Source organism: Anabrus simplex, chromosome 8 (assembly GCF_040414725.1).
Source record: "Anabrus simplex isolate iqAnaSimp1 chromosome 8, ASM4041472v1, whole genome shotgun sequence".
Lineage (NCBI taxonomy): Eukaryota > Metazoa > Arthropoda > Insecta > Orthoptera > Tettigoniidae > Anabrus > Anabrus simplex.
Window position 1 is genome coordinate 165219414 of NC_090272.1, and position 24991 is coordinate 165244404.

The 24991-nt window shown below is 38.3% G+C and overlaps 1 protein-coding gene across 4 annotated transcripts in view; it reads left to right on the forward strand.

The window, feature by feature from the left end:
- Positions 1–24991, forward strand: part of LOC136878915 (sorting nexin-25) — a 195685-nt gene that overhangs the window by 141720 nt on the left and 28974 nt on the right. For all 4 annotated transcript variants that reach the window (XM_068228861.1, XM_067152522.2, XM_068228862.1 and 1 more), the window contains 2 exons: positions 11923–12066; positions 23288–23426. In XM_068228861.1, the coding sequence (XP_068084962.1) occupies positions 11923–12066; positions 23288–23426 (283 nt within the window). The remainder of the gene's footprint in view (positions 1–11922; positions 12067–23287; positions 23427–24991) is intronic.

The window sequence follows — 24991 nt, forward strand, 5'->3', positions numbered from 1 at the left end:
AGATAGTGGAAAATATCGGCCCACTCTCCAGACATTGTCTGAGTGGCTTTTTTATCATATTTGTGCTCTTATTAAGTCGCTATTATCACTCACTGTTGTGCTTTTTTTTCTTGTGCGACTTCCAGAGAGCTTTATTTGAGGGTGCTTGGATTTCTGTGACTCAGTGGATAGATTTTTGTGCCTTCATTACGTCTACTCTCGCAAGAAGCAGAAAACAATTCATAGCAAAACTAGGCAAATAATAGGGAACATTATTAATCAATGTGATCTGGGAGCTAGAGAAGGTAAACTCTAGTACTTGTTTGCTGCAGATTACGCTGGTGTATCTGCTCAAAATATTCAAAAGGAGAGAATTTCTGCTGGTGAATTTTTACCAAAATCTGAAGAACATAACTAAGTTCCATTGTGATGATTTTAATGGATGAGTGAGAATAGACATTATAAGGAACTTCTTACTGCCATTCAGGAAGATATTGAGCATCTGAATGTTAATTGCAGAGTCAAGTACTTAATGAGCATTGGAACTTTCTGTGATCAAAACAGAAATATTGTTTACATGGATGAGAGCTGGGTGGATAATAATACTGGATTTGGTAAATGTTGGCAGAGTGAAAATATTCCATGAATCACAACCAACAGAGGCTCTTCATATAGGCTTGATTTAAAAAATTGCTTTATTGCTGGAGTACAGGTATGGCCAATGGTGATTACTGTGGGCAAATGTGTGCTGCCAATTTTGAGAAGTGGTTGACTAAAAGATAGCTTCCTAACCTACGAAACATTAAGAATGCTTTATTAAGCATTGTAATGATGGATAATGCCCATTATCACAGCGTTCAAGAAAATAAACCACCCTCTGAGTTTGCAGTCAAATGAGACATGATGGAATGGCTACAGAAATACAATGCTTTTTTATCTGAACATTTGAAATTCTTTTAACTTTTTGAACTTATTCAAAAGTTCATAAGGCTAGAAAAATTATATCACTTTGATGAGGTATTATGGCTTCATGGACACACTGTTCTATGGCTGCCTTCATACATGTGTGAACTTAATGCAATCGAGTTAGCTTGGACGAGCATCAAGAGAAATACTGTACAAGGGATAACATAACTAAGTCAAATGGACCAGATTCAAGTTGAATTCTTCTTGCAGTCCTTTAGGTATTCATTTTAGAATTGTTTTGAGTGAAACTGAATTATGTTAACTTAAAAACTACATAAGTAAATATAATTTACAATGAGTCAGAGCATAAAACTGCTTCTGGTACTATGTCATCGGATGTTGGCTGTCATCAGGGTGCGAGTCCATACCATTCTTGTAGATTCTGTAGCCAATCCTTCTTCCTCTACTTTTCCCTCTCTCTCTCTCTCTCTCTCTCTCTCTCTCTCTCTCTCTCCACCCCCTCCCTCTCTCGGTGGGTGCAGTAGAATAACACTGACAGTATCTCCTACCCTGTCGTAAGAGACAACTAAAATGGTCCCCAGGGGCTCTTCATTTGGGAACGTGGGTTGGCAACCATGGGGCCCTTAGCTCACACTTTTTCCACTTTCCTGTGCCAGGCTCCTCACTTTCATCTATCCTGTACGACTTCCATTGGTCAACTCTTGTTCTTTTCTGACCCCAATGGTGTTAGGTTTCTAAGGCCGAGGGAGTCATTCATTTTCACGCCTTTCATGTCCCTTCTGTCTAATACCTTCATTTTTCTAAGTGTTCCCTTCCATCTTCTCCCTTTGATTAATGTTAATATAGGATGGTTGCCCAGTTGTACTTCCTCTTAAAACCACCACAGCCTTCTTCTCCTTCCTTCAGTTTTAACTTGTAAGATAAGCTTATCATTTGAAAGGATATGGCCAAAGTACGCTAGTTTCTTCTTTTTGATGTTGCGCATGAGTTGGAGTACTTCAGTATTACGTATTCTACCAATCTATAATATTCTAAGCAGGCGTCAGTAGCACTACATCTCGAAGGATTGTTCTCTTCTAGGGTCCAGGTCTCAGCACCATAAAGTAAGACTAGAGAATACACAACACTGAAGAAAACGGAGATATTAAAGTTCCTGTTACAGAGAATTTTGCTCATTCTATTTAATGTAGTTCTTGCCTATTCAATCTGAGTCCTTCATGCGTAAAATACCCCCAAACATAATCTTCATAGGATGTTTTATACTTTGTTGCAAATGTGCTTAATTTGTTGGCGTATTCTTCGCTCGGTGCATATACTGAATCATCTGCACCTGCACTTCAAAGTGACTCTCATCAGAGAAAAGAACTTCCTTCCAGTATTCCATTCTCGAATCCTAATGACCACATACCTGCAGCAGACGTTTCCTGCACATTGCTCCTGTTAGAAGGTATTTCTTTACAGGTCTACAGGTTTTCCTTCTAGCTACTAGAAGACGACGACAAAGTTAGAAACGTGCAGATTCACTCCCGATTCCCCCAATTTGCGAGTCAACTCCACAGCAGTGAGCATAGGGTTTGTAAATGATGATGCTTGTTGTTTAAAGGTACCTAACATCTTGATCATCAGCCCCTAATGGTACGAGATGAGACGAAATGCAATGGTAATTAAAATTCCAAAATTCATCCACTAACCAGAATTTAAAACATGTTAATGAAGAATGAATGAATGAATGAATATGAATTAAAAATAATCAGTGGATCCTACTCACAATATTGAAAGTTAAAATAATTCCAAAATCCATCCACTGACTAGAATTCAAAAAAAGTTGTGAATTTCATTGTGAATCTATTCTGCTCTTCTCCATTATAAAACCTTGAATTTGCAATATTAAGTGCACCTGACAGTAACTCTCCACAGAAAGAGTTTTTAGTGTTGATAGCACTACCTATGATCAGTACCATTATGTGAGAAACACTACAGGTCTGGGCGTTGCATGTGCATACCTGCCAACCCTTCCGATTTACCCGGAAACTTTCCGTTTTTTAAACTCGTCTTCCAATTTTCTGATTTATTTTTACTTCTTCCTATTTTTGACCAATAGAACCTCCAGTATGGCCAATACTTTCCCCCTAGGATAAATTCTTATATGCTTATGTAATTTACGAAACCTTATTTTCAAGTGTATTTATTTGATGCTTTATTTCGCGAGTGTTTCGTCCTTCGCCTTCGTGTATCGTGTTTCCCGCTCACCACAGCAGCATGTGCGATGTATACAGCTGGGGATTCGGGATGGCAATTGTCCTGCAAGCAAGAGAGACTAGTGTGCGCAAGCGACTCAGTTAATCGGCACGAAAAATGAGTTCCTTATTATGTTGTTTGCGCATTGTTGACATCGTTTCTGTTCGTAGTTTCGTCGGAGTTGTAGGCCACGTGTTTTTTCTTGCGTTTCTATGCTTTCCCCCTCTGTCAAAGTCTTATGTTAATAATGTATGTTATCTGTGTCGGTGCGATGTAAAGCTGCTAGCAAAAAAAAAAAAAAAGAAATGTAATGTATGTATATGGTAGTTTCGCGTATTTAAGTGCATAATTTTAATGAGTTGAAATTTTTTAAGAGGGTTTTGTCGGTGCCAGTTTCTGGTATTTTCTCTTCTTGTTATGGCCAAAAAAGTGTTCAGAGATATCTATAAGTTTCCATTCATTTTACCATCTGATAGAGGAAACTACCATATTTTCTCGCATAATTAACGCCCTTGCATAATTTACGCATCCCAATCTTTTGGGGCCCAAAGTGGAGAAAAAGAAATGTTCACATATTTGACGCACCCACAACTTTGAACATCCATCATGCAGCTCCGGATGCATTTCGAAATAAAGATGCGAACTACTCAAGTAGCAGCCTTCCTATTACAAAAGCGGGCATTCCAAATACAGGGCAATGTGCTGTTAATAGCCAGCAGGAAATCCCACTGCACTAGTTCAGTGAGAGAATCAGCCCAGAAGTGACTAGTGACGCTCTATTCCAGTTTGATACAAACATATTTTACGAGTGTTTCGGGTACGGGACATTCTGTGATCTCAAAATTGTTAGTTAGTCCACAGTATTCGAGTAATACTGCATCATACAAACTTGCGGTGATCAGTTACGCCAAAACATACGAGATTAGGGCAGCGGGCAGCAAATATTCAGTGTCCAAATGCAACGTACGCTACCGCGGTAACAGAGAAGTGCACTTCAAGCGACCAACAAATCTCGCAAAGCATTTCGCGGACCAAAAAGCGGCAAGTTTCCGCAAGTAAAGGAGAATCTGCTTAAATATATGATTTTGTAACGCAACGTTGGATAAGCCGTTTCTCACGAAATGCTGTATTTTAAAGAATGAGAAATAGCCGCTGCACATAGAATCAGTGTCTCGGATATGAAGGTTAGCCGAGGCTTGATTAATTACATGAAGAGAAATGGACTTTCTCTTCGATGAAGAACTACATTATGCCAAAAAATGACGAATGATTTCCACCATTTTCATCGCTTTGTGATTGAGAAACGTAAAGTGATCTCCCAAATAGGAACCGCAGGTCAGACGCCAATCACTCCCATTTGCCACAAAGTCGAACAGTCTATAAGAAAGGAACCCATCGAGTGTTATTGTTCGCACTACTGGAAGCGAAAAACAATGATGTACTGTACTGCAATGCTTGCTGTAACAGCTGATGGCAGAAAGCTTGCACCTTACATTTGCACCCTTCGGGTCAGGGCGACCACAGTTATTTTCCCAACTAGTCAGATAAACGTCTCAGGGTATCCATGTTTCCAGAAAAATGGTTAATTTTCCTATAATTCCGTTTAACGTGCGTTCAAAGAGAAACAGTGACACCCTACGCAGTTCAAAGTTCCGTAATTCAACGCTCAATTGTGAACTCCGCATACGTATACTTCAATCAACATTTCCTAAGACATATTCCCTTATCGGGTACCTTATTCACTAAATACAACTACAGTCTATCACTACAAATGAGAACTCATTCAATTATATAAAACATAATCAAGAAACATATTTATTAAATTACTGAGAATCGCGAAAGAAATGGTTAAATGTCAAAATAAGTTCGTGAACTTTCAGTCATTAACCTAATAAAACAAGTATTTTAACTTCTGAATCAATTATTTTAAGTCAGCGCTGGCTTATTTCTAATCTAAGTTTGCATATCACAACATTCTAGGTTGAGTATTCCTGAAATGAATTCACATTTTGTTTCATCTTCCTATCAAAACTTAAGTCTGGTCGTTTATGTACACAAATATATCATAATTTTCTGACCACAGTCAAAGTTCAGTATTTCAATAAATAATTCTATCACTTGCGGCGTTGACTATTCACCATCATCAAAAATGCTACCATTACAACATTCATATTATTGTAGGAATGATCTGAATTTAAATAAAAGTGTCCTGCATTCTAATATCAGTGATCTGAATTATATTAAAAATTATCTGAGTTCGTTGGTGCTGAATAAGGTGAAGAAAATGAGAAATCGAATGACGTACTAAGTTTCTTGGTCCGATTGCCATTTAAAATATGGCTCCTGGCTTAATATTCGCTCTTATAGTATTTCAAATTTAAAAAAAAATTCGATGATATCCTATGTAAATCTCATATTATTTCCCTACTCTAGCTAGATAATTTCTTATGTAACGTATTCCAGCTCAGTATGCACACAGCCAATAAGCATTTATCATATATATATATATATATATGCAAGTGCCTACATTACAATACCTTAATATTGTATTATCATACTGGTTACATACTAGTTTCATCTTCCATGCAAACAACATTCACTCAGAATACGACATAATCATGCATAAATCTACCCATCACCAGTTGTTACTACTGTCAAACCACTCTCAAATATCATCTAAATATATTTAATTTTACTATCCATACCTTGCTATAGTTCTTCCCTGGGGCATATTTCCTTTCCATAGTTGCTTTACTTGTGCCCTTATATCGCACATTATTTATATCATATACGTCTCATTTCTTATTAATCTGCACAATATTTCACTTAAAACATCACATACACTTCCATTATTTCATATATAACCTTCATTTCAACCTATATTTATCTTATTCAACATCTACAATTAACGCGTTTAACCTCCAATATTCATTAAATATAACGAGACGTGACATTCTTTTAGCGCAGAATTCATTTCTTACAACACGACTTATCGTACAATTCAACACATAACCCCAAATACGGTATCTACTCTTCCAATATAATCATTCAGCAAAGAGTATGGTAACTTAAATTAAACAATTCAAAACATGCCCTCTATGACGTAATCTGGGTTCGGATGGTACTATATCATTCATGGATCTTTTTAGCTAACCGGGATTCTTTGCAAATATCTGTTACTCTATGTCACTTTTAAAATCGTATTCTCATTCCTCTGGTTAAGATAATATAGTAAATACGTAACCATTATGTCACGAGATACCGTCTTAAGTTCACACTGACTTAATATATGTTAATACCATCTTAAATATTTCACACTGCACTTCCTTATATTAATTGCACACTCAATTATTTCACGCTTAGGCTATTCAGTTCTATTGCATATACTGGTAATACTCTACATAAGAAATTATACTACTTATTACTATTACTTAGCTTGCCATTCAATATCTCGGGCCTTAGTTGCTCTTCTTCAACTGCTCCACGGTCTGGTCACAGGCCATGGATCGACAACTGGACGGATCCTTCATCTCTGATAGCTCAGGTTGAGTGACCTCCTCCTCTCGGGTCGGGTGGTTTTAACTGCCAGGACGACATCTCTCTTCAGGTTGGTCTATGCCGATTTAGCAAGCCATCATTTCCTCAGGAATACAGTCGATTATATACATCAATTCTGAAACATATGTATTCATCATGGTTCTGTGAAGTTTTAATATTTATCGTTGATAACTGTATATATATTTGCTAGCCTTCCTCTGCAGAAATATTTTCTTATTCCTTGAGGCCAGTAGAAGATTGTTTGCTTTGTCTAATTGTATATTCAAAGTTAGCTTATTTTCCTTTGTGAAGTATAATTTTTCAATGATCGCCTCTTTATTTACGATATCGTTGCTATTATTTTCCCCTGTTGTAGTTCAATCTCCAGCTCTCACGTCTCGGTCAACCTTTTGCTTCAAGACGATTAGCGTATAAGTATCCGGACGAACTTTTCAGAATTTCCGGGGTTTATATCCTCCTTACTGTATTTCAGGGTTTAGCACTTTGTTTCCTTCAATATTACCGTCGTCTCAACTTAATATTCTCGTTAGAAACTGTCAATCTTGCTTAATTCTTGAGAGCTATGTTCAGCACGTCTTGTCGTTATGAAGTCAATTTTTTAAGTAAGTTTTTATAATAATCCGTTTGATCCTTCTTATTTTTTTAAAAAACAATTCAGTCGATTCTACTCTGTTGTACATTGCCTTCATAGTGGTAGATTTAAATCAGTCATGGCCTTCTAACATACATAATATCGATACTCTGCTACACATTCCTTTGCCTTGGCTGGTCTCTACCTTCCGTAGGTGCCATTTTGGAATGCGTCCAGTAAATGCATCGGGTACACATTGTTCTAAAACGACGAACAATGCCTAAAGCAAAATTTCCGCGAGTGATCCACATTCTTATTCAAGAAAAAGGGTGGATGGACACGTCACTCGTACAGGATTGGATACGAACGGTTTGGGGTAATCTAGCAGAGTCCCTCCTTTGATGCCCGACCCTTCTCGTGTTGGTCAGATTTCTTTTTTTGCCAGTACCAGTATGTCATTGTTATGACATTACATGAATTGTACTTTTATTAATTCATGTTTATTTCACTTCAGGTCGTATTGTCAGCTCGTAACGGGAAGAATATTTTCCAGTGTTGATACTTCAAACCCATGTGTCTGACTTATCTGATGTGCCCTTATTTAACTTTTCAGAAAAAATCTCACGCCGGAATTTTACGCCAAATGACGATAACCGCAAATGAGTTCGACCAGTTGTGTGTATATTATATTTGATGTATCTTTTAACTATGAATGAATTGTAAATAATTTTTAAATATTTGAATTCCTTGAATAATTTACGCATCCAAAGTTTTCGCCTGTATTTTTCGTCAAGAAAGTGTGTTAATTACGTGAGAAAATACGGTATTATGCATTTTATTGCATGTGTTGGTGTGACATAAATATTATTAATCATATGTGTCATACATGAGAATGTTTAGGTGCATTTTCTTGTAACCCTTTTAATGTTTTCTTAGTTTAAGATTTTAAATTTAATGGTCAATTTGCATTGTAACTGTAGATGTATATGCCTTTTATCCTGACCTTTTTTCACTTAGACTGTGATGGAATATATGTGATGAAATCAAAGAATTAAAAATTTTCCTATTTTTTGTTTCTAAAAGTTGGCAGGTATGCATGTGATTAGTAGCGCTATATGAGCAACACCATGGGTCTATGTTCCCTATGATTAGTACCACTATGTGAGGAACACCATGGGTCTGCGTTACCTATAAGTGGTGCCATTATGTGGGGAACACCATAGGTCTGTGTTACCTGTAAGTAGAACATTACCTGTGATTAGTACCACTATGTGAGGAACATCATGAGTCTACATTTTTAATGAAAGAAATTCTTCAATGAGAACATTTGCGTGGGTTGAGAACTCCCCAGACATTAATCCAATAGAAAAGTTGTGGGCTATTTGCTAAAGGAAACTCACAAAACATGGGTGTTGCACAAAAATATGTGTGGTTACAGTGTGGTTTCATAACGATGTATTTAAAGTTATATGCTCAAAGCTTCTGGAATCTATGCCAAATCGTGTAAAGCAACTTAAAAAACTCAAAGGAGGACATACTAGTTATTAGCAAAGATTAAAGGTATGTAGTGTATTATGTAACCAATTTCCAGTAGTTACACGAAACACAGTAAAGAAAAGAGGAAAATGAATCAAATTGCACGGAACGTTAAAACCTTACAATACCAATATAAATGGTCCGTTATTGGACATTATAAATTTTCCAGCTAACTCATTCCTGGTTGCCAGTGTTTCGCCCCCGTGTGCTAGGCTGGGCTCATCAGTTGGTACCTAGCACACCCACCAAGACGCATGGCTAGTGCATACCGTGGAGGCCACTGCATAGGCTACTTGAAGCCACCAGCAGTGCCAATGCACTATGAGAAACTTTGTCTCACTTCCAAAAATGGATGCCTGCCTGGCCATCAGATAATATAGATGTTGATTCCATAATGTCCAATAACGGACCATTAAATTGGTATTATTAATTTACTCATTCAGGACAAATATTTCATATTCCCTGTGGGAATGAACATCTATATCATCTGATGGCCAGGCAGGCATCAATTTTTGGAAGTGAGACAAAGTTTCTCATAGTGCATTGGGACTGCTGTTGGCTTCAAGTAGCCTATGCAGTGGCCTCCACGGTATGCACTAGCCATGCGTCTTGGTGGGTGTGCTAAGTACCAACTGATGAGCCCAACTTAGCACATAGGGGCAAAACGCAGGCAACCAAGAATGAGTTAGCTGGAAAATTTATAATATCCAATAACGGACCATTAAATTGGTATTATTAATTTACTCATTCAGGACAAATATTTCATATTCCCCGTGGGAATCAACATCTATATCATCTGATGGCCAGGCAGGCATCAATTTTTGGAAGTGAGACAAAGTTTCTCATAGTGCATTGGCACTGCTGGTGGCTTCAAGTAGCCTATGCAGTGGCCTACACGGTATGCACTAGCCATGCATCTTGGTGGGTGTGCTAAGTACCAACTGATGAACCCAACTTAGCACATAGGGGCGAAATGCAAGCAACCAAGAATGAGTTAGCTGGAAAATTTATAATGTCCAATAACAGACCATTAAATTAGATTAGATGTTGTTTGACAAGAGCTTTGCTATTAGGCCAAGAGGTTAACTAAATATATCTTAGCATAATCCAAGTTCTACAATACAATTTTGAGGTTAAGAGGAAACACAATATTTAAATGGAAGTTAACGTGCTTTCTAAGACATCTGAGAAATAGAGTGGCGAGTAGGGCAAACTCCTATGTGAAAAGATAAACGAACATGAAATGTAAATTAAAGCGAAACTGAAATCAACAGTGCTTACCCAAGGTAGCCCATCTCGGGAGCGAGGATTCGCAGGCATGCGTCTAATCACTGGACTGACGAGAGAATGAAAGACCATGAAATCTTGCTTCGCTCTCTTAAAAAGGGAAGTCTGGCCTTGGTGTTATTACCGAGAAACCAATTGGAGCACAGGAGCTCCCCTATCGCCACCCAGATCCACCAATCAAAACTCTGTATCAAGTTGCGATGTTTTCACAGTATTCCAGAACATAGGCAGGCATTAATTGCGAACTTTCCATCTTCCAGAATTAGAAAGGACATGCTTCTAGAATTGACAGAGGCCGACACAACCTGTTCCAAAAGTCCGCATCACCACTTTTCTGGAATGTTACAGATATCACAGAACGATAATTTACAATCTAGTAGTTACATAAGTAGACAAAGGGAATACGAACAAAACATTCCTCAATAATCTTCTAGACCATAGGCTAGGTAGGTAAATGGAATATGAATAAAATATTCTACCACAGCATTCCATATCATACAGTAAACATTCCTTAAAAATGGACTCTGCACAGTCTTATATTAGGTGAGTAAGTGCAAAAAAAGAGTGTATGTTATTGTCATCAAGTTATATTCGCTCAGGACTGTATTTTGTTTCATGATGAAAATGCGTTACCATGTCTGAAACCAAACTGTTCTCCTTGTAGTTACATATCTTTTTCTTTCTCTGTAGTATTATTTTCATTATTTTGGCAACATGGGATATTATTTTTTCTTTTTTTTGAAAATAGGTGTTATAATCCCCAGTCTTTATCCTTGTCTTATTCCTTGCTAAACAATAAGTCCTCCAGTTGTGTGATATGTCCATACCATTTTAGTGGACGTATTTTTATCCTCCCTTGTAAGGGTACATCTTTCAGTACTTCCTACATTTTCTCATTTCTCATTCTGTCTCTTCCTGTACCTCCTATTCTATTCCTCAAGAATTCATTGTACTAATATTTCTTCTTTTCTTTGATGCACAGTTTAGCATTGGAACATAATATATATGATATATAATACGTTTGCTCTCCTTGGGCATATCCTTGCTCCATATCAGGCTCCTAACACTTTGAAGAAATATATGTCTGTCTTTCCTGTTCGCAGAACTATTTGTCATTTCTACCACATTCTCCTATTATACTTCCTATTTGAAATTTTCCATTTTCTTCACTCCCCATCATCTAAACAGTACATCTACCTGTGGTCAGTCTTTCTTCCTGGTTGTCCTAGAAACTCACTTTTCTTTACATTGGACTTCATCCTGTATTGTTCAACTGCTTTTGCTCATGCATTCAAGTGCTCCTGTACTTCTTCCTCTTTATTACCCCATACCGTTATGTCATCTGCAAACACCATTGGCTTCTTTTTCTTTTCTTCCCCAGTCATTCCTTCTACTGTCATTGTCTCGTCCATCACAACAATGAAAAGTACTGGTGAAAGGGTACTTCCTTTTTTTAAACCATTCCTTTGCTGCAGCCAGCATGTTCTGTCCCCTACTTTCACACAGCTTACAATATCTTGATATATCTCTTTCACTCTCTCTGCAGTAGGCTTCATGACTCCTTGGTTTTCCAGACCTCTGTGCACATTACGATCATAATTTGGTATGCAAGTCATCTTTGATGAAATAGGGTGATATATTCCTTCCTCCTTCTAAATTTATGTAGGTGTTAATTACTAGAGTTTATTAAATTTAAAAAAATATGGATTAGAATCAGTTATAACTATACATTTTATTAGAAATTCTGAAAGTACATTTAAAAAAAATAATTATCTGAACTTGCATATTTGTTGTTCTTTAGTCTTTCATGTTTCTCTGTGTTTCAGGCAAGTTCATGAGACTGTAACTGGTCTTTTCTCAGAACATGTGGTCTATAGTATCATCCAATTCATCATTAAATCTTGGTGGGTAAATGGAAAGTTAATAGACCCACCTCCACCTCGAACTGAAGAGCAGAAAATCAGTACAAGGTACATTCATATTAAATGTCTGTTTTACTGAGATTTGATTCACGGAAACTACTTTTTTTCACCTGCACTAATAAGTTATGATCTGAAGAGCAGAAAATCAGTACAAGGTACATTCATATTAAATGTCTGTTTTACTGAGATTTGATTCACGGAAACTACTTTTTTTCACCTGCACTAATAAGTTATGATCTGAATTGTTTCCTTTAATTTTTAGAGGTGAAATAGTGATGAAAAAATCAATTATAAAATTTCCTTATACAGGGTGTATGCATGATGATGATACAAATTTTCAGGGCTGATGGAGGACCGTAGTCCAGAAACGTTTGAGTCAAAAGATATTAGTAGGCCCGTTTCTTCTTCCTCCGTGCCTAAATGCAGCAGTGTACAAAATGGTGCTGAGAGATGTGCTACCCACATTACTGGAACACATCCCACTTGCCCTTCGTCAACGGATGTGATTCCAACATGATGGAGCCCCACCTCACTTTGGACAGAGGGTTTGTGAACATCTGGATAAGACGTTCCCTGCAAAGTGGATAGGAAGAGGAGGTTTTGATTCGTGGCCCGCTCTTTCACGTGATCTCACTTCACTTGATTTCTTATTGTGGGGCCATGTGAAAAGCCTTGTGTATGAGACACCTGTCGAAACTGAAGAGGATTTCTTGGCAAGAATTCTCGCTGCCTGCAAAGCTGTTCAGACGTCACTGGAGATATTCAAAAGGGTATGACAGAACTTTGTGCGCGATGCCATGCCTACATTGACGCAGGGGGACGCCATTTCGAACAGCTTATGAAACTTGTGCAGGTAAATGGACTTAAACGAGTAGAATTTTGCTTAACTTTTGACTCGATCGTTTCTGAAATATGGTCCCTTATCTGAAATCAATCCATTTGCCATCCTCCATTTTCCCTGAAAGTTTGTAACATCATCATGGATACTCCCTGTATATGTGATATTGAGATTGATATATTTCTCATATTTCTATTACAAATGGTTGATAGAAATGAAGTATAAGATCAGATAGTATAGTTTTTGTAAATATAATTAAACTATAGCCTATTTAAGACAGTGTTTGGGCAATGTGTTCTGGTTCATTCCAGTACTCAGGCTGAACTCCTTTCTTTTGGACTATAATTGCCAGAGTTTAGTTTTTGCTAACTCAACTGTCTTCATCCATCTGTTCTGAACTTCTATTCTTGAGGCTGTTTGACAGACATCGGTATGATATTCAGAAGAACCAAATGATATGAAAGCTGCAAATATGGATTTTTCCTTTCCTTCATTTACCATCATGTACATTATGATGGATACAACCCCTGACCTGGATAAAGTCTTCTTGAAATCCATAAAGAATTCCATAGCAGAAAAAATTCTAGCTCTTACTGCAAACAGAATGTTACAAACTGGATATGTACCCGATGCTTCAAGAGAGGCAAGAATATTCTCATTCCAAAGTATAGTGACAACAGCAGTCTCAACAACTGGAGACTGATGACCATCTGCTCAGTTATAAAGCAAATCATATGTAAAACTTTGGACTCAATTGTTAGATGTATTATCAGTTTGAATCCTAACCAAAGAGGTTTCATAATGACACCAAGTGCATTTGATGAGTGTCTTTGCAAAACAGCTTATTTCTATGTTTTAATCAGAGTTTTCAGTAACTACCTGAAAGCAGACCAGTAGAGGCATCTTTTCTTACCCAAATGTCCTTATATTATACGTTTTCCTGCTATGCTAACAAGCATGTTTGCTAATTGTTTTGTCATATGATGGAGATTTTAAAAAAGTCAAAATTTGGAAATAAGTCGCTTTGTTGCACATCACAGGAAATAAGCCCATTTGTCATGAACACTAATGCAGAGGTGCCGACTATTATGGTTTGTCCGTAATTATTATGGATTTCATCTCACGATTATGGCATTATGGTCAAAACGGAGCAAAGAAGAATGATTCCGTCCTTTGAAGTATTACTCCCTAATTCTCCTAGTTTCAATGCTTGCGAGTTAGCAACTGTATTTACTCTGTGTTCGCTTCCTTCTGTTGAGTGAAAAACAAGCTGCAAAGAATTTATCACAGAATGTGCAAATGTTATTGTAAAATATGATATAACCTACTTAAGAATAAATAGCTATTTGAAGGGCAAAGTAGGTGTCATGAACAAGTAGGGGAGGAGCATGCTTTGGATTTGACTCAAAAATTTTCGGAGGGTTGGTGTGGGAATTTACTGATAGCCCGCTTCAAAATTTGGCACCTCTGCTGTGGAAATAAGGTGTTATGATGTGAACTTTTTAAAAATTTAACGTACTTAGGGTACAATAATGAAATAAGTATATGTTTAGTAGTTATACATTAATCAAGTCATTGATAGAGACACTAACGCTGAAACTTGTACGCAAAATATACAGTGTCTTACTAAACTAAATAGGTACACAGTTCTGAAACTAAATAGGTATACAGTTCTGTAGTTACACAAATAATATTAATCAAGTCATTAATAGAGACATTAACACTGAAACTTCTATACAAAATACACACAATGAAAGTCTTACTAAATGAAATAGGTACACAGTAATTATGCAATATTAATAAAGTTGTTAATAAAGAAACTAACACTGAAACTTCTGTGCAAAATATGCACTGAAGTCCAAAATCCTTATTTCTCCAACTTCCTCATTACATTAACACATTTTTTCTGTTTTGTGCTGAACACTAGGGACCTGCTGTCGGTCCAGTAATAATTGCTTTATACCAAGCAAATTCTTCAACCATATCCCAAGTCATCACCAAATCGCCTAGGGAGCAATTTGCCTTCATCCTTTTTCATATTCATGTTCTGTAGATGATGCACAATCTGCATATCATTCATACCATTGGAATTCATCATCCTTTTGTTAATAAACTCTGGCATACCTCTTGATACACATATCTCATTTTTGAAAACTTTTAAATGCACCCACTAGGCCTGCTGTTTCTTTCACTGATCTTACATATTTATATTTGTTTCTTACCCTGAATGCCATCTAGCTTCTTGAAAGTTTCTCCCAAACATTTCTTTCAATTTCCAATCCTGTCCCAAATCATTGAATTCTGTGTGTTTTCTAAAAGTCACACAGTAATCTTCTCCTGGTTGCCTTCTGATGTCTTTCACAGTAGGGCCAAATACTCCATCTGCAAGCAATAAACTGTGCCCATGGACAGGGAAGAAGAGGCAGATTTTATTTAATATGGCCCAGGGACTTTGTAAACAACCACTGCATTAGAGTATGAAGTATGTGACTATTTTTATTTTGTCTGCCATATCCATCACAAAATAAGTGTAGGTACACATATCTTCTGGGATAGTTAATTTACCAAAGAAATTATACCAGGCAGAATCCACTTCCATTGACTCTTATGGCTTGTGTGTGAACCCACAAGTAAAGAGAAGGATTCCTTGAACTTAAAGCTACAATGAAGAAATTATACAGACTGATTTGCCTAGCTTAGAATGCCTCTTGCATTGCTGTCTTTGGAAAAGGTAAAACCTGTTGCAGATCAAGTCAAAATGATGTCCCAGTCATCTCCTATTTCATGTAACAATAAAACACCTTAGTGCATTATTTTTGCATTCTCTGTAACACCATATTATGCTTCTGTTCTGGGTCACATTCTTGTTTAATTCTGTTTGTCTGAAGGGGTATAAGTTCCTCAAGTATCTGATGCTGGAGTTGAAAAACCAATTCCAATTTTGTATTCTCTCGACGAATTATCATAAAACATTGACCTTTAATTCCGCAGTCACTGATGCGTTGTACAAAGCATATAATTTTGTAGGATTTAAATCTGAAGACATATATACACATGCGCTTTGATTTGGATCGACTTGCATTCAGGAAATAGTGGTTTCAATCCCCACTGTCGGCAGCCCTGGAAGTAGTTTCCCATGGTTTCCCATTTGCACACTAAGCAATTGTTTGGGCTGTACCTTAATTAAGGCCACGGCTGCTACCTTCCCAATTCTAGCCCTTTCTCATCCTTCTGCTGCTGAAAACCTTCAATGTGTTAGCGTGACTTGAAGTAGAATGTAAATGTCTGTTTAATATTATATTTCCTCATAAAAATCATGAGGATTTTCTGCACTCCAATGAAAACAGACCACATCTGGAAGAAAAAAAAAAGATGAGCTGTGGGTCAGTTAAACCACCATGGACCGATGAAAGATACCACTCACAATAACGCACTCTTCCTGTTGGATCATCAGGTTTTAAACAGTGGGCCCATGTAAATCTGTATGGTTTGAGTATTAGCATCTTTGTAATCTTTGTATGCAGAAAAAAACCGAAATCCCTGCTTGGGCTAATTTCGGGAGTGATTTATTCGGCAATTGTTCAAGTTTTACATGAATTGATTTGCATTTAAAATACTTTTTCGTACGAAGATGCACTGCTGTAATGAAAGCATCTTTGCGAATGGACATTCCAGGGCTTCAATTCAATTGAGCACTCACCGTCACAGGCTACAGACTGGTTTTCAAGGACAGAACTGGTGCTATCGCATGCCTGGCAGTGGAGAAGGAAAACTCTCTGTCATCAGTCAAGAGTTAAAATAAAGTCCTATTAAGTCTATTTTATTAATATAGTATGTCAGTTTTAGTGCTTGTTGGAACATGTGCTAAATTTTATAGAATTTAGTCATCATTTATTGGTTAGTTGTATGACTGCATTTTTTATGCCTTGTTTTGTACATTTTACAGTTTTATTTTGAAAGTATTTATTTTCTGCTTCCTGCAGTTGAAGATTGCCAGAGATAAAGCATACTTAAAGCTCATAGATTCTGAATCTTTCCCTGTAGGTCTGATGATCATAGTAATCAGTTCTTTCAGTGGAATTGATAATGTGGGCAGCTGTTATGCCAGGAAAAGTACTACCACATTGATTCTAAGGCATCATCATCATTATAATCATCGTTGTTGATTTGGGGTACCATTGATGGACAGAGGTGAAAGAAGGTGCCGGGCATGAATGGGTCAATATATGGTAATCAGAAGATTAATTTCAAACTTTAAAATGATAGCTATATTTCTTTCTCAGCTATCTTTTGGTTTCTTTTCAAAGTTAGACTTTATAATTTCAGATACCTAAATATTGCTTACAAGTTAACAACCTTTATAAAATCAGAACAATCAAATAATAACACATTAGCCAACCTGAGCTTGCAGCTCCCTAATTATACATTCTCCAAGAGTGCTGTGGCTCTTTCTAAGAACAGTCAAGGAAACGAACCTCCCAATCTCTTTTACATCACCAGGAGACAGAGTATTCAAAATACATACTCTTCCAAGAGCACTTTTTTGCTCCACAAAATTATCTAGGAGACCACTCTCCAAACGTTACAACGTTACAGCCTTCCAAAGGCATCATTCAATTTTACACTAACACCTCTACATGAATAGAAAGAGCATCTGTGCTCTATAAAATTTACACTTAGGAATCTATTTGCAGAAATTTCCAGGCCTGTCAAAGGCTCAACCTACATTTTACAAATTTTCCAACAGTATTCACTGTATTCACAGCCTAACATCTTTACACAAAAAGGAATGAAATAGAATTTCACAGGGGTATTGAATACCCATTCTACCAGGCCTTTGTGGAAAACAACAGGTTAAAGTTACTGGCCCAAAAATCAAAATGATGTGGAGGTAGACACTTGCACTTTTTGAAATTTGCAATTAAAAGATTAAAACCCTATTTGGGCACCTGGCCCAAAGTTACAGAGGCTAAGCCTATACTACCGAGGTGACTAGATGGAGAGAATATTTAAATTACAAGGATTTCAAACTGAAAAAGATTACAAAATCATATAGTCACCTCAAAATCAAGTTGATTCCTTGATTTTGACTAAGTTCTTTGACTTGCTTGAAAGTTACATTTTAGAAAATTAAAGTTACATTAGTAAAGATTGGAAACCTTCCCCTCGAGCTAGCTGTCAAAGACTATCACTTAGTTAGGACTGCCATTACCTTGAGCTGATGGACTACTTGGCGATGGGCGAGACTCCCCGCTTCCTTTATAAACACACACACCAGACTGGAGACATGAAGACCACCTGGTCGAAAAATGTGCCAGCTTTTATTCCCGAGAGGAAAGATCCAGAATACTCTGGGCTAAGGCCCATTCCACCCCCAATTTCCATAGGGTAATTAAATAGATTCAAGATATAGGTGATTGGCTGAAAAATAAATATACAAAATTTCCTATTGGCCCACATCTTACGTTGGCAGGAAGAGCTAGAAGTGTTGTAAACTTTAACACACCAAAAAAAAAAAAAAAAAAAAAAGAATAATCATCTGTGTCGGTGCGACGTAAAGCCGCTAGCAAAAAAAAAAAAAAAAAAAAAAAAAATCGACTCAGTTTAGGAAACCTAGGTGAACAAAATTACTTAACATTTTTAATAGTCCATCTTTGCATCAGATGACATACCATAGTTTGTAGTAGAGACATCTCTTGACAAAAGTTCAAACTTCTTGCGCTAGTTGTTGCGAGTTTTAGATTTAAGATGGCATTTTCCAAGGCGCTTCATTTAAATGAATGGGGCAGGTGTACCTTCCGGTACAGACCTCCCCCTCCAAAAGTCCTTCTTCGCGGTAGCAGTTTGAATTTTAGCTTATTAGAAAGAAAAATTTAAAGTTGGATTTTACAGATAGAAAATTTCTTGATGAAAGCTCCTTTGTAAGCAATTATGTCGAAAACAAGTCTTGAAGTCTTCTTGCAGCCGTACAAGTGCAGGATGTACAGTTCAGGTTTTGACTGCAAGAGCGGCTGCTGCAGCCGATGTCCGGGTCGGGTACTCGGACCTCCAAGTATAGGCAGTTAGGTTACCGCACCTCAGCCCTTGCCGGAAAGGATGGTGCTCCAGCACGCTGTTATGAAGGAGACTGGGCCAAAACAGGGTGGGCCCTTACCCCACGCTAGTATCACTCGCCAGATGTTGAGACACGGCCGCAGAGGTCAAATACTTGGCGACAGAGATGGTTTTTATGGAGAGCAAAAGTTTTTTTTTTTTAATTCCTAAGCTGCAGGTTCAGAATAGGTGGGCGGCATTCAGGATGAGTGTGTAAATTAAATTGCAGGCTTAGTTTTGGAGGCGGGGGGATAAGGTAATGGTAGCCGGGCAACAGAAAAGTAAACCTTATTAGAGGGGATGGGTTGTACACAGGTGGAACAATAAAAGGGTAATATGCTAGTGTTATATGGGCAGGGCAGAAGGCCTCCGATACCTCTTATCAAATGATTTAACTAAAGAATTTTAAGTTACCAAGCTGTTGAAATTGTTAGCTGTGTTCTTACTGCCATAACTTAAGTGGCCTATATTATAAAACAAGAGATTTATACAGGTTTTACTTGAGATAATTGTACTCTAAAAATCCTCTCAGTGGCTGCGTTACTCACCAAAAGTGTGAGCGGTGTTAAGAAATCTAAAATAATACATGGCCCGTGGAATCTGGGGGCAAGCTTGCCTGCAGGTACGGAATTCTTAACCATGACCTGATCTCCAACCTTCAAATTGGTGGGCCTTCTTCCACGATCATATCTCTCTAACCTTTTCATGAGAAGTCCTAAGGTTACTTTTAGCCTTCTTCCACAGGTCCCTAATATTACCGGGATATATTTTCTCTGGCAATATGTCATTGAGTGACCAAAGATTAGAGAGTGGCCTGTTGGGAACAAACTTAAACATGAGAGAGGCAGGAGTGAACTTGTGGGACTCGTGAACAGCGAAATTTAGAGCAAAAGGTAACCAATGCAGAGAAGTATCTCACCTGGAATGATCTTCATGACGAAAAGCTATCACAGCAGATCGAAGATTACGATTGACCCACTCAGCCAGAGATGGTTGAGGGTAATAAGCGGAAGTAGTTACATGGGATATGGACAGATCAAAACAGAATATTTGGAATAAGTTAGAGAAACTATATATTGACAGGGACCTAAAGAAGCAAAGATAGTATTAAGACAAGAAATGGTAGACTGAACGGTAGCCAGCTTAGTCAGAAATAGCCATGAAAATTCAGTGAAGCCATCTACACATACAAGAATAAATTTATTCCCGTTCCCCTTCGATTGAGGGAAAGGTCCGACATAGTCTTTGTACAAATGCTCCATGGAGCGAGATGCCCTGATGAGATGACAATAGCCCTAGCTTAGTAGACAAGGTAGGCTTACTAAGCAAGCAAGCAAGCAAGCAAGCAAGCAAGCAAGATTTAACCCCACAGTCAGCAGCCCTGAAGATGGTTTTCCGAGGTTTCTCATTTTCACACCAAGCAAATGCTGGGGCTGTACCTTAAATAAGGCCACGGACGCTTTCTTTCCACTCCTAGCCCTTTCCTATCCCATCGCCGCCATAAGACCTATCTGTGTCAGTGCAATGTAAAGCAACTTGCAGGAAAATAAATAAATAATTTGATGGCTTCCTTAATATTCAAAGATTTACTGTTATTGTTGAAGTGTAAGAGTTTTAGATCCATGTTGATGTCTATGAAATGGTGTGAACTGTCATTTATGTGCTCTCCGAAGACTGAATGCTGATTATATCTGATCGCATTTTTGTGTTCTTTGTATCTTGTTTGGAAATTACGTTTTGTTTGGCTTTGCAGTTAGGTTCTTGGCGTTTGAGTTCACATACTCCTGACTTGGTGAGAGGGTCTTTCTTGTTTGGTTTGCACTTGCTGATGTGTCTCTCCTCCAACCATTAGGAAAGATCCACATCATTACACACGCCCATCCCCTCCTCTGCCTCTCCCTGAGGAACCGTCAGCTAAGTTCAGTACCGCTCGTATCCCAGGTTCACAGATCTGTTATAGTAAGAGGTGACAACAGAGGTTTCTTCGGCATTGTAGATAAGTACAAAATATTTCATTATACGATGTTAGTCGTTTCCCATGCAATCATATGGTTCATATTATCCCCTAAATCCATATCATTGACAAGATTACATTATGTAAACTATACTGTACATGTATGTATGTATGTATGTATGTATGTATGTATGTATGTATGTATGTATGTATGTATGTATGTATGTTTAGTCATCAGCCCGAAGGCTGGTTGGATCCTCAAAAGTTCCACCATGAGCTGTCATAGATGGCCTAGGCATCACTGAAGAGGCGTACTAGGGAAATGAGGAGTGAGGTAGTTTCCCGTTGCTTTCCTCACCGAGCCAGAAGTTGCTATTACATATCAGTCTGCCAAGCCCACTGAAATGCATGCACCAACCGACCCTATGAGCAACAGTTTCACACCATTCATAGCAGGGTATGGCTGCGTAAGGAGTGGCATTACTAGCATCGCTCATACCTCAGTCACTTTCATGTTGTCAAAGCCAAGGATAAGACAGAGACAGATCAATGAAAGTAACGAAATTGCTCTAGCCCATACCAGAAGTCTTAGTGCAGTGTAAACACTAGGTCCTGCCAGCAAAGGCATATACTGTACATATATGCACACAATTTAAGTGATTTGATAGAATCTGAGGATGTTCTTGTAGAACAAAACATGTCATTCTTTGTGTATAATATGGAATGTTTACAGGTATGCTTATAGTGTTTTTTATTTTGCATTTGAAATTGTTGTGTGTCTGACAGACTGGAAAGTTTTTATTGCATTTAATAAATTGACACTTTCTTAACAAATTTCCATCATATGCAGAACTTGCTTGTGCTTTGCTCTTATTGGCCAACATTCTGACACTTGGAGGGTGATTGGGTGATTCTGTAGATCTTCGATTAAAGACGTACGGATATCTGCCAATCATACAGGACTCCAGTCACTTGGCGCCACTTCATCCATGTGGTGATTACATGTGCACGAGCATCTGGTACACTGTCGCCATCACTGCATATAAGGGAACCCGAGTTACTTGAAGTGTTATACTTTCTTCAGATCTCCTCCACTGATGGTGATGGTTCCACTGGTTTGACATCCACATTAAGCTGATCATTCCAATGCTATGTTTGCCCTTCAAGGTTCTCATTTTATGTGCTTGCAAAGAAGACATCATCAACATGCAAGAGCACCCACGAGTGAGGTGACTGGAGGTTAGATGTTATTGTGTCCATGCAGAAACTGAACAGTAAAGATGAAAGCGCAGATCCTTGATGTACTCCGACATTGATAGCAATAGGAGATGTATCCACTACTTATTGGACCCTGCTGGAAACTTTGTGATATAATAGTTGGATCCACTGGATGTATGCTTCAGGGGCATTGTGGGATTGCAGGGCATGTCAAATGAGCTCATGATGGACACCATCAAAGGTCTTCTCCATAAATAGGAAACCTGCCTAGGATTATAGGTGAAACCTGGTCAATGGTCTCAAGGGCAGAAGAGGAATATTAACTCCAACGGAAGTGAGGGTGGAAAAACCTAGTGGAGTAGACCATGACAAAATAATCCGATCTTATGGTCAACGGTTTTTAAGTCAAAAGGGGACACTACGTCCCAACGGCAGATAAAGCGTAAGAACTACCTTTACTCAGCAGCATCTGTACTTTATTGAAACTGCATCAAAAGGTGTCTGTTCTCCAGAGAAGTGACCGCTTATTAATACCTAGCAATAGGATGAAATGGGTCCAACGAATGGTGGAGCGACACATCGGTTGGAGTATATGTCATTTGTATGTGGTTATGTCCACTCAACATTTTCTCTGAAAAAGTATTTAAAGAAATATATTGACCTCTTAAATATAACTACCAAATATAGTGTTACATTATAATGTTAAAAGAAATGCTGTGACTGCTAGCGCAGGGAAGTCTGTATACTACCTGTCTGGCTGGACAGAAGGGAGTAGGGGTAGGGTGGCCATGGAAACGTGGGCAGTCTTACTATGGTCACCATGGGGACGTGCTGCTGCCCGTCTGGAGTTTCTTTGAGTTGACAAACCTTTCACTTTTCAGTTAGATCTTGTCACATGCTACAACAGAATACAGTGGTCTGAACGAATTTCGAGAGTGAGAAGGAGAAAGGAATGTGGCAACACCACGCAACAATACTGCAGGAGGCCCTCGCTCCTGTGCTAGCTGTCAGAATGCTTCTTTTTATATTAGGACTATATATGTACATTACGTACTATGTAAGTAGTTTCGAAAATAAAAATATATGATCCTGAAGATAATATTATATGTGAGAATTATTATAATTTCTCCTTCTCTACTAATTTCAGTTTTTAATTTCTTGTTTAGAACGGATGCTCGTGAACATTTCCTGAACAACATTCCAGAACTGTTGAGCAATTTAGTTGGTCAGCAGAGTTCCCGAAGAGGGGCGACCAAAGTATTTGAAACTCTACAGGACCCTAGACTTAACAAACAACTCTTTTATGTAAGTAGTAGATAGTCATTTGATTGTGACAGTTATTGATTGTAGTCGAATTTCATTTGAATAGAAATATACTAGCTACAATGCATTAGGTCTGTAGATTCTGGAAGACTCAGAATGTTTTCTTCTTCCAGTATTGAAAAATGGGGAGCTGATGTGTGTACACCACATGGACTGTCAAACATCATCTTGGCCATTATTTTAAATATTATGCCATATAAATTTGTTATAGTAGATGATTATAAATTAAGCTTTTCAAAGATATATTAATGTAAATAAAAAATGTCTGATCTACATAAGAGTGACACAGGAGGAGAAAGAGAGAGAGTGTGAGAGAGAGATGATTTATTATTAGAAATAATAACCATCAGCTTCCTGAATTTACGGGTTGCCAACGATAGACAAAGCAAGCAAATTAATAAATGTTTTAAAAACTGTTGAAAACTGTCACGTAACTAAAACTGTAGCTATAGGTTTCATAAACTTCTCAACAGACGTGTCATCGAGCTTCAGAATCACACCCTGTGGGTGTGGGACGTAGATGAAGAATACACCCATGGTACCTCTGTCTTTGTAAGGGGCGCCAGGGGATCTCAACTTGGGAGTGTGGGTTGGCGACCACAGGGCCTTTAGCTGAGTCCTGGCATTGCTTCAACATACTTGCACCAGGCTCCTCATTTTCATCTATCCTGTCCAACCTCCCTTGGTCAACTCTTGTTCTATTCCGGCCCTGATGGTATTAGAGCATTCGAGGCCTAGGGAGTCTTTCATTATTTTGCCCTTTGTGGCTCGTGCCTTTCTTCATCCGTTACTTCATTTTTCGAAGTGACGGATCCCTTCTCTCTCTCTCTCTCTCTCTCTCTCTCTCCCTCTCTGAGGGGGTGGGGGACGCAGCCGACGAATAAACCCACGGTATCCCCTGCCTGTTGTAAGAGGCGACTAAAAGGGGCGACCAAGGGATGATTGAATTAGAATCATGAAACTACTTGTGATTAGTCCCATCACGCGGGGAACACCATGGGTTGCATTTACTTGCGAGTAGTACCACTATGTTAGGTACACAATAGGTTTGTGATTGGTAGCAGCAGAGAGCGATTCACTGTGGGTTTCCAATACCTGTGATTAGTACCGCTATATGCGGAACATCATGGGCTTACATTGCCTGTGATTTGTACTAGTATGTGAGAAACACCACGGGTCTGGGCGTTGCCTGTGATTAGTACCACTATATGGGCAACACCGTTGGTCTGCGTTGCCTGTGGTTTGTACCCAATATGTGAGGAACACCACAGGATATTACGAGTCCCTGTGATTAGTACACCTATGTGAGGTGCACCATGGGTTTGCATTGCCTATGAATGGCGCCATTATGTGAGAAACACCCTATTTATAAGCCTACCTGCTCTTTTGTTTACATTGCCTGCTTCCTACAGTAGGTCAATACTTGTTCCCTGTCCACTCCTTTGTCACATGGCCTGCCTGCTTCCTCCAGCAAGTCAGTGCTTGTTCTCCATCAGACATTAGAGATTTATTTCTTTGCCTGAGGTCCTAAGTGAACTTTAAGACAT